Source organism: Chiloscyllium plagiosum, chromosome 16 (genome assembly GCF_004010195.1).
Source record: "Chiloscyllium plagiosum isolate BGI_BamShark_2017 chromosome 16, ASM401019v2, whole genome shotgun sequence".
Taxonomy (NCBI): Eukaryota; Metazoa; Chordata; class Chondrichthyes; order Orectolobiformes; family Hemiscylliidae; genus Chiloscyllium; species Chiloscyllium plagiosum.
In genome coordinates this window covers 30,057,603-30,068,203 of record NC_057725.1, presented here as the reverse complement: position 1 = coordinate 30,068,203, position 10,601 = coordinate 30,057,603, and the positions used below count along the sequence as shown (strand labels likewise).

At 40.6% G+C, this 10,601-nt stretch overlaps 1 protein-coding gene across 3 annotated transcripts in view; it reads left to right on the top strand.

The window, feature by feature from the left end:
- usp47 (ubiquitin specific peptidase 47) overlaps positions 1-10,601 on the top strand; it is a 183,224-nt gene that overhangs the window by 116,570 nt on the left and 56,053 nt on the right. For all 3 annotated transcript variants that reach the window (XM_043705674.1, XM_043705672.1, XM_043705673.1), the window contains 4 exons: positions 970-1,065; positions 1,149-1,301; positions 4,518-4,685; positions 7,978-8,109. In XM_043705674.1, coding sequence (XP_043561609.1) covers positions 970-1,065; positions 1,149-1,301; positions 4,518-4,685; positions 7,978-8,109 — 549 coding nt within the window. The remainder of the gene's footprint in view (positions 1-969; positions 1,066-1,148; positions 1,302-4,517; positions 4,686-7,977; positions 8,110-10,601) is intronic.

The window sequence follows — 10,601 nt, the reverse complement described above, 5'->3', positions numbered from 1 at the left end:
ACGTGCAAACTCCACACAGTCAGTCGCCTGAGGCGGGAATTGAACCCGGGTCTCTGGCGCTGTGAGGCAGCAGTGCTAATGATTTATGAATGTGAGATATGGTTTATGTTGAAATGCAGAGAGCAGCAATTTGGCTTACCTCGTGTATATGATGGGTAGGATACGGTATATCGGTCCGGATTCTGTTAGAATGTTTTAAGTCTGGAAATAACTGTATAGTTAATAGATAATATAGACTAAGCTGAGAGATATTATGCTAGCGAGCTCATCAAGAATCAAATGTGAGGAGAACCATGGGTGATTTGATTTGGCATGATAGTATTATGCATATTTATGTAGATTGATCAATATGAACATGTGAGTAATGACAGGCAAAGATACTTTGCTCTTTGCAGCATTTTCCACGCTGCTGTGATACCATCCACGTACATATCACATTTTATATGTTCTCTACCCTACTCAAGACAAGTTAAGGTAATTGGAGATGTAAAAAAAAACGGAGGGATCCTGGCCAATTGGAGAAAAGTAATTTGAAAAATTCCTATTGAATCCCTTGGATGATCAAAATAACTCCAGAATATCACACTGGCTCTGCTACATTTCCCACTTGTAAGTTGGTGATGTCCATCCAACTCAGACGGGCCCAAACCTAATCCCCTAACCCTATTGTAGGTGAAAAAATTCTCTGAATCTCTATCCACCGCATGAGCTGGCACCCTGTTTGAGATTTTCTATTCTCTAGGAGAAGTGCCACGTCCTTGCATCTCATCTAGATCTGGCCTACCACAAACCAAAACTGGAACCTCTACTCTTTAGTCGACATAATTGAGAGTAGCTGTCCACATGTGTAGAATTTAATTTCTTTCATTACATGTATCACATTCATTGGTTGAAGAATGTACAAGAAAGTTTGAAACTATGGAGTTCCTGCAGAGTTGTATATATTTTCTTTGTTTGTTCTCACACTAGGAAGAGGCGTTGCAAGCATTTGTTCAGCCTGAAACCTTAGATGGCCCCAATCAATATTTCTGTGAACGCTGCAAGAAAAAATGTGATGCGCGCAAGGTAAATAGTTTGAGTGATGAATACTGGTCAACTTGCATTTCAAGCATATTGAATCGTAGGTGACTTGAAATCTCTTTCTACAGGGGCTAAAGTTTCTACACTTCCCATACTTATTGACATTGCAACTGAAGCGCTTTGACTTTGACTATACTACAATGCACAGAATTAAGCTGAATGACCGAATGACCTTTCCAGCTGAGCTCGACATGAGTCCTTTCATAGATGTGGAAGAGGAGGTATGTGTAATAATGCTGAAGGCCTAGTTATTAGATATGGCCCAACAGTTTCAAAGATCTGATCCTTCACAATGATGCTCAGATGCCCACTGCAGGATCTGTAACTGGGATAAAACAAAAAGCATAAAAATAAAGGTACTAAAGGTTGAAGAAATTTGCTTTTCTGTGGTTTCTCTAAAGGCCTCAGGATATCCCAAAACACTTTAATTTTATAGTGAAGTACTTTTTCAAGCATAGTTATTGTTTGTAAGATTGGAAATGTAGGTGCCTAGGTATGTAAAGCAAGAGTCCACAAACAACAGTCAGACAATTCACCAGATATCCTCTGTTAAATTATTTTGATTGAATAACTTGAAACTTACAGGTAAAGAAAAGCATTTATACAAAATACTATCCCCATGTTATGTAGTTTTATGCGCTTTATGTAGTATTCCTTTTAGTTTGAAGAAATCCCCTTAGATAGTTTTTGCATCTAGAAGAAACTAGGATAATGATGAATAATTTGCTTTACTGAAACCTTGTAAAAAGTAGTTGTCAACTTTTAACAAAACTTTGGGATGACTTGATTAAATTTTTTTGTTTGAATAATATGCAATATGTTGGATTGACTCTTTACCCAGACAATGGTGAGAATATGGAACTTGGTTTTGAAAGGAATATTTGTAGTGAGTCGCATAGATGTATTTGAAAAGAAGCTAGATAAATACACAAGGTAGAGAGAAATAGAAAGATAGGGGAACATGAAAAGTGATGGGAAGGGATTTGTTGTGGAGTATGACTGAACAGCCACCATCATCTCAGAGGACCATAAGGCTAGTTTTTAATTAGATACAAATGACTGGTTACATTTTTCTAGATTTTCAGCAAAAACAAAACTGGATTAGTCCAAACAAAGGTATGCAGTAGTTCATTGGTTAACCTGAGGGGCACCACAATTCAAGCAAGGGGCAATATTGAGAAATCAGGACTTCAGAAGCAACCTGAGCTGGTGCAGGAATTGAAGCCGCATTGTTGACGTCACTCTTCATTGCAAGCATGCTGTCTATCCAATTGTGCAAACTGTCTGTCACCACCAATTAAAATTTGCTTGACCTCCAGAAAAATGTCAAGTTCTGATACATCCCAACAAGGGTTAAGATGAAGAATAGTGAGACACGGACTTGGCCACCATCAATGCAGACGTAAAGTACAGTAGAGGCTGGTCATACAATATCCAAGAGGAGGACATGAGAGTTAATGGGCTGAATTTCCCAACTCAGTCATGGTAGTTGCTGAGATGGGAACAAGGAAAAATAGGAGGGAGTCCAGTAGGAAAGGTTCCATTATGCATTCCAGCAACACCCAAACGTTCCGAAGAGAAGTTTGGGGATAGAAATGGAGCAGCCAGCTGTGTTGTCTAAAGCCTAATTACAAGAGATTTTACATCCTCCTGCTATTTATTGGTAATGGAATAACCCAAGCTGCAGCCATATATGAAACTGCTATCTCAATGGCAACAGCCTGGCAATTGGACTTGGACATTTGTTGCTCCATTGACAGGGTAATGGACATGAAAGGCCCCACCAATATCCTAAATTATTAGAGGTCTACAGCATGGGAAAAGGCTTTTGACCTATAGAATCTTCTTTGGTCAAAAACAACCACCTAACTGCTCCACTTCCCATTAACACTATTCCACTGGAAGTATTTCCCCTCCTCTCTGGGGCGCTTAACAGTTTCAGCTGTTATAACTATTTTATTTAATTTCTTTGAATTTAATCCATGTCTCTGAAGGTACCTCCATTTTGAGGTACCCTTATGGTCTCTGATCTACCTCAGCAACGCCCATCTCCAGTAGTAGAGCTGTCAAATCTCCACACAATTGCCAGTTCTCTGGGCCTGTACCATCAGATGTCTGAAAAATGTGTTGCTGGAAAAGCGCAGCAGGTCAGGCAGCATCCAAGGAGCAGGAGAATCGACGTTTCGGGCATAAGCCCCCCTTCAGGAATGAGGAGGGTGTGCCAAGCAGGCTAAGATAAAAGGTAGGGAGGAGGGACTTGGGGGAGGGGCGTTGGGAATGCGATAGGTGGAAGGAGGTTAAGGTGAGGGTGATAGGCCGGAGAGGGGGTGGGGGCGGAGAGGTCGGGAAGAAGATTGCAGGTCAGGAAGGCAGTGTTGAGTTCGAGGGTTGGGACTGAGATAAGGTGGGTGGAGGGGAAATGAGAAAGCTGGAGAAATCTGCATTCATCCCTTGTGGTTGGAGCGTTCCTTGGCGGAAGATGAGGCACTCTTCCTCCAGGTGTCATGTTGCCATGGTCTGGCGATGGAGGAGGCCAAGGACCTGCATGACCTTGGCAGAGTGGGAGTTAAAGTGTTCAGCCACGGGACGGTTGAGTTGGTTGGTGCGGGTGTCCCCGAGGTGTTCTCTGAAACGTTCCACAAGTAGGTGGCCTGTCTCCCCAATGTAGAAGAGGCCACATCGGGTGCAGTGGATGCAGGAAATGATGTGTGTGGAGGTGCAGGTGAATTTGTGATGGAAATGGAAGGATCCCTTGGGGCCTTGGAGGGAAGTGAGGGGGGAGGTATGGGCACAGGTTTTGCATTTCTTGCGGTTGCAGGGGAAGGTGCGGGGAGTGGAGGTAGGATCGGTGGGGTGTGTGGGCCTGACGAGGGAGTCGCGGAGGGAGTGGTCTTTCCGGAAAGCTGATAGGGGAGGGGAATATAATCAGATGTCTGTCCATATTAGGGGAGAGAGCAGGTGGACAAAGAGAAGGATACTTCCCGGAATGTTACTGGACTGGTCTTGATCCATCAAGTGTGGACATCTACACATTAACCAATGCACTAGTGCATACCTTTGTTTGGACTAATCCAGTTTTTTTTTTGCTGAAATCTAGAAAACTGTGTTTTGATCATGCGCAATCCACAATTTAACCACATTTCCTGTATTAATAACTTGCATTTACGCAGCTATATACATACAGAAAAATCTCATTCGGTACTTCACAGAAGAGTTACCATTTTAAAATGTAGGTTGAATCAAAGAAGGATATATTAGAAGAGAGCTGATCAAAGGTGAGTTTTCAGAGAAAGTCTTAATGGATGAGAGAGGAGTTCTAGGGAGGAAATTCTGTGGTCATTGATGGCACAACTGCCAGTGGTGAGTGGGATGGGGGAGGCAGGGAAAGTCAACAGACTAATTCTACTTGATCTATCCAATAAATTCTCTTTCCACAGAAATCTCCTCAGACTGAGAGCTGCACAGACAGTGGTGCTGAGAATGAAGGAAGTTGCCACAGTGACCAGATGAGCAATGACTTCTCAAATGATGATGTTGTGGATGAAGGAATATGCCTGGAGAATAACAGTGGAGGTGAAAAATCCTTAAAGGCAGGGAACGAAAAGGTATATGGTATGATCAGCAATCTTGCTGTGAGCTTGATGTCAATAGGTGTGAAATTTGGGTCCTTTTTAATTTTATACAAAAGATTAAAACAAAAGTCACATTCACAGAATCATCATCGAAGCGAAACAGGCCATTTGGCCCAACAAGTCCATACCAACCCTCCGAAGAGTAATCCAAGCAGACCCATTCCCCTATCCTATTACTCTGCATTTACCCCAGACTAATGCACCTAACCCACACATCCTGGAATACAATGGGCAATTTAGCATGGCCAATTCACCTAACCTGCATATCTTTGAATTGTGGCAGAAAACCCACACAGACGCGGGGAGAACGTGCAAACTTCACATACAGTCGCTGGAGGCTGGAATCGAACCTGGGTCCCTGGCGCTGTGAGGCAGCAGTGCTAACCACTGAGCCACCGTACAAAACATTTCTGCACCACATTTACTCCAGCTGGACCTTCAACACAAACAATCCATTTGATCAGTAGAGACTGATTTCTCCTTGATTACATTCTTGGGAATCTTGGCACACTCTCTGGGAATGCACATTGCCACAGACAATAATAAATTAGGAGTAGAAGTATAACGTTTAGCCTTTCAAACCTGATCTGCCATTCAATAAGATAATGGCTGATTCTGTCTGTTTCAAATTCCACAAACTAATTTAATCTTGATAACCGTAGAATTTTTGTTAACTACGTAATCAGACCATCTTCATCTTAAAATGTTCAATTACCACACCTACTCCACCTTCTGAGGCAGAGAACTCCAAAATCAAACAATCCAAGACAGAAACAAACCACTTCTTATCTTTGTGCTAAAAGGGTGACCCCTGATTTTTAAACTGTAACCTAGTTCTGGACTTGCCCGCATGAGGAAACATTATCTTGTCATAACTGTTCAGGATCTCTAATATACTTCAAAGAGGTCACCCTTTGCTCTTCTCCGCTTCAGTGACAGCAAATTTAGTCTGTTCAATCTCTCCATATAAAGCAACCTCTCATTCCAGCTATTAATTTAGCAAACTTATTCTGAACTGCCTTCTTTGCATTTATATCCTTTAATAAGGAAACAAAAACTGCATACAGTATTTGCGATGTTTGCTCCAGTACATAGCATTCTGAAGCACAACATCTTTTATGTTCAATTTGTCTTGCAATATTGGAAAGTATTTCATTAGCCTTTATTACTTGCTGTACTGCATATTTACTTATTGTGACTCATGCAGTGGGACACTCTTATGTCTCTGCACCTTGTAATTCTGCAGTCATTCTCAGTTTAGGTAATATTTTGCTCTTTTATAACTCCTGCCAAAGTGAGCAATTTCATATTGCCCCACGTTTTGCTCCAACTGACAGATTATACCTACGCACTCAGCTTGTTGTTTGCAATCACATCTTTACAGCATATTTTTCTGCTAGTCTTTGTGTCATCTGCAAATTTAGCTCCTGTACCTTAACTTCCCTCGTATCAGTCATTGATGTAAATTGCAAAAAATTGAGGCCCAAGCACTAACTCCTGGGGAACACTATTTTACACATGCCTCCAAAATGAAACAGGACCATTTTATACAAAAATGCTTGCCAGTCAGCCAATCTTCCATCAGTATGAGTATGCTACCTCCTACACCATGTGCTTCTACTTTGCCCAATAACCTTAATTTAGAACAAAAACAGAAATTGCTGAAGAAGCTCAGTGGAGCTGGTAGCATCTGTGGAAAGAGAACAAAGTTAATATTTTGAGTCCAGTGACTCTTCTTCTGAATCTTTGTGCAACATTGTTAAATCCGTCCTTGAAATCTCAAATACAGTACGCCAACAGACTCCCACTTTCCCATGTTACTGTTTCAACAAACTCCAATAAATTGGTTTAACATGATTTCCCTAGCATAGAACTCTTGACTGTAATATGTTGTGTTTTCGTAAGTACAATGCTTAACCGCCATAATAACTAATGCTGAAACCTTCAGCATGATAGATGTCAAGCTATCTGGCTTTCCTTCTCCATACCTTATTGAAAATTTGTTACTTCCAGTCTGATGAAACGTTTCCAACATCTAACAGAAGTTTGGAAAATTAACCCAGATACATACATTACCTCATTAGCTGCTACTTTTAAAATCTAGGGTGCTGTCCATTGGATTTGGGAACTCGTCAGCTCCTTGCATCATCATATGTTGAGTATCTTTTCCCTGCTGATTGATTGATTGTAATTTCATCAAGTTCCTTTCTTCCTTCCACTTCCTGATCTATCAACATTGCTGAAAAGATTTTTGTATTATCTCATGAAGACGGAAACTAAATATGTGTTCATTTCATTTACATTGCTGCCTTATTGACTGCTAACTCTCTATTTGCATTCTCTTGAGGACCAATGAGTGTGTAGTTACTCTTCTTTTTTTAAATACTTTGTCCATTTTTACATTTTTAGCTAGCTTCCTCTTATGTTCTGATTTCTTTGTCCTAATTAACCTTGTAATCTGTCATTCTTTATATTCTGGGGCTTGGGGAGTCCAGAACTAGAGGGCATAGGTTTAGGGGTTAGAGGGGAAAGATATAAAAGAGACCTAAGGGGCAACTTTTTCACGCAGACGGTGGTACGTGAATGGAATGAGCTGCCAGAGGATGTGGTGGAGGCTGGTACAATTGCAACATTTAAGAGACATTTGGATGGGTATATGAATAGGAAGGGTTTGGAGGGATATGGCCGGGTGCTGGCAGGTGGGACTAGATTGGGTTGGGATATCTGGTCGGCATGGACGGGTTGGACGAAAGGTCTGTTTCCGTGCTGTACATCTCTATGACTCTATTTGCAATGTTCCCTTTTAAGCTGTGGGTCAATGCCGAAGCATTGACTTCCAGTTTTGGAAGTTGCTGCCAGGCGCTGACCTCAGAGTTCTGCGCAGAAGAAAAATAGTGGTAACACAAGTCATCTTTTGTAAAACCCTCCAACCAATAATTTTCTCAATGCTCTGTACTCTTCCAGTATTTTCTCATCCCTGATTTTAATTGCACCATATTTAGACATGTCTTCAGGTGCTGGGGCTCTCGGCTTTGGAATTACATTCCTAAACTTTTCCTTATTTAAATTGCTTGTTAAAATCTGTCTCTCTGACCAAGTTATTATCACTATTTGGGCAACCACATGCTGCTCAGTGAGAGATTTTCTTGTTGGCATTGCTTATTGGAAGCATATTGGGATATTTGTGTATTAAGGGTCTGATACAAATAAAAAAAATGTTATTTTCTTCTCCTTTGCTCAGTTTGTTTGTTAATTATTTTTTCAGGGTGCTTGGATTTATGAGCTCTTCTCTGTTATGGTTCACTCAGGAAGTGCTGCTGGTGGACATTACTATGCCTGTATTAAATCATTCAGTGATGGACAGTGGTACAGTTTTAATGACCAGCATGTTAGCAGGGTATGTTAATATTTAAATGTCTCATGATGTGTTTTATGTTTTATTCCATGTTATTTTATGAATGAAACATTCCTCCTATACATGGATGTGAATTTTTTTCATCATACACTTGTATTGTAATAGCTGAACCCTTCTCCCAGTACAAAGTCCTGGAACTCTCTCCATGATGGCATTGTGGATCTACATTATCTAAGTGGACTGCAATCATTTAAAAAGCAGCTCACCACCACCTTCTCCAAGGAAATAGAAATGCAAGATAAATGTTGACCCAGTCAGCAGTGTATGCATCCTGTGAATTAAGGAGAAAAAGTTGTATATTTATATTCAATGAGTAAATATTTTTGTGGCTAGTTGTCTGTCTACCTCTGAACTTAAGGCTGTATGTAAAGCTGGAGGCTCAAGTTACAGATTAGCTGCACTCAAGTACGAATGTTTTTGGGCTCTTTCCTAAGTCTTTTGGCCTTCCTAAATACTTCAGTTATGGCCAAACCAAAGTTTTCAAACGAGAATACACCAAAAGTGCCACGGCAAGCGAGTTCCAGGATTTATAATCCAGTGACGGTATGTCACCATATCAAATTCCTGACCAATCAGACTCTGCTTGCATGGTCTCAGTTTTTTCAATGAACTAAGCTTGACGATTAACAGTTCCTGCTTCAAGCCCATGCAGCCAAGGTCCAATCAATCAGTACCCTCTTATTATGCTGTAGAAATTGCTAGAAAAAAGGTTCTGAAGAAGAGTCACTGGATTCAAAACGTTAACTCCACCTTCTCTTCACAGATGCTACCAGACCTGTTGACTTTCTCCAGCAATTACTACTTGTTTCAGATTTCTAGCATCGGCAGTTCTTTGTTTTATACCCTGTATAGATTAGTGTTCCCTTTCCAAGTTTGATTTCTTGCATTGAGTCCTGATGCATGCACGATGACAAGATTTGACATCACGTCTTGTTTTAGCAATGTTTAAGTTCTGTACTACTAAGCAATTAATGGTAGTTATGATTCCAACCCAATGGCTAGTTTTTCCACCGATTACCATTGACTTCAGTTTTGCTAGGCTACTTGATGCCATATTAGGTCAAATGCTGTCACAATGCCAAGGACATTTATACTTTCCTCTGAAGTTAGCTTTTTTTTTGTTCATGTTTGGACTAAGTCTGTAATGAACTTAATAGCTGATGAGAATTGTCAAAAAAGCAAACTGAGGATCAAAGAGCAAGTTATTGAGCAAATTTCATTTTATATTTTGTCATTAATGTCTTTTCTGGTTGGGAGTAGACTAATAAGGCAGTAATTCACTGAGTTGGATTTGTCTTGCTGTTTTTTGGCCGGACATACTTGGACAATTTTCCACGGTGCTGAGTAATTGCTGATTGTTAGCTGTACTAGTGCCATTATCATCCTGAGTGTTTCTTTCAATTCGTGCTCAACAGAGAGCAGTACTAAATCATTAGCTGAGGGTGAGTTGGGTGATGGACGGTAGGTAGTTATCAACCAGAGGTTTCCTTGCCCCTGTTTGAATACAGCCACAGACGTCCTGGATCAGGAATTAATGCTGAGGTCTGCCAGGTCTGCTCTCTTCCAATTCTGTATTATTGTGCTCCCACCTATGATGAGTTTGTCCATACGGTGAGACAAGGCAAACTCAATGGTTGTGATGGTGTCTAAGAAGTTATTTGTAAAGCTCTGATTCCACAACAATTACTATCTTAGGCTGTTGCTTGATGGGTCTTTGGGACAGGTTTTTCAATTTTAATACAAGCCCCTGATGTCAGTAAAGCATGCCTTGATGGGTTGACAGATCTGAGTTTGCTATTGTTGTTTCCAGCATGCCAGGTGGTCCATCATTGGTTTCATTTTATCAGAATTCAGAGCAGTTACACACAACTGATTAACTTGCAGGACCTTTTCAGGGGGTATTTAAGAGTCAACAACATGGCTGTCACCTTGGAGTCACATATAGGCCATGTCAAGTAAGGGTGGTAGATTGTCTTCCCTAAACGACATCAGTGAACCAAATGGGTTTTTACAGCAATTGATAATGGTTTTACAGTCACCATTAGAGTAGCTTCAATTCCAGATTTATTTGAATTTCTATTTGCATTTGGATTTAAGCCACAAGCATTAACTTGGTCTCTGGGGGATTGCTAGTCCACTATCAGCCTTGGTATGTCATCCCCTCCACTACATTTATGAAAAGAGAAAACTGCTTTTACATGATGGCAGAATCTGGGGCAGGTATGGGTGCAGTTATGACAATCCACCCCTTAACTGTATTGCCTGAAAGTTGTAGCTAATAGAGATTTAACAAAAACAGAATAGTTATAATCAGACATCCATTCAGGTAGAGTGGAAAATATCAGACCTGGTGGGGCGGTGAGAAAAGCCAACGTCAGTGAAAAGAAAGAACAGCAACCAAAAGTAAAATAAAAGAATAAAAGCAACTTCAGTAAGTAGTGAGTTAAAAATTCTCAAGTATATAAAAAGCAGTT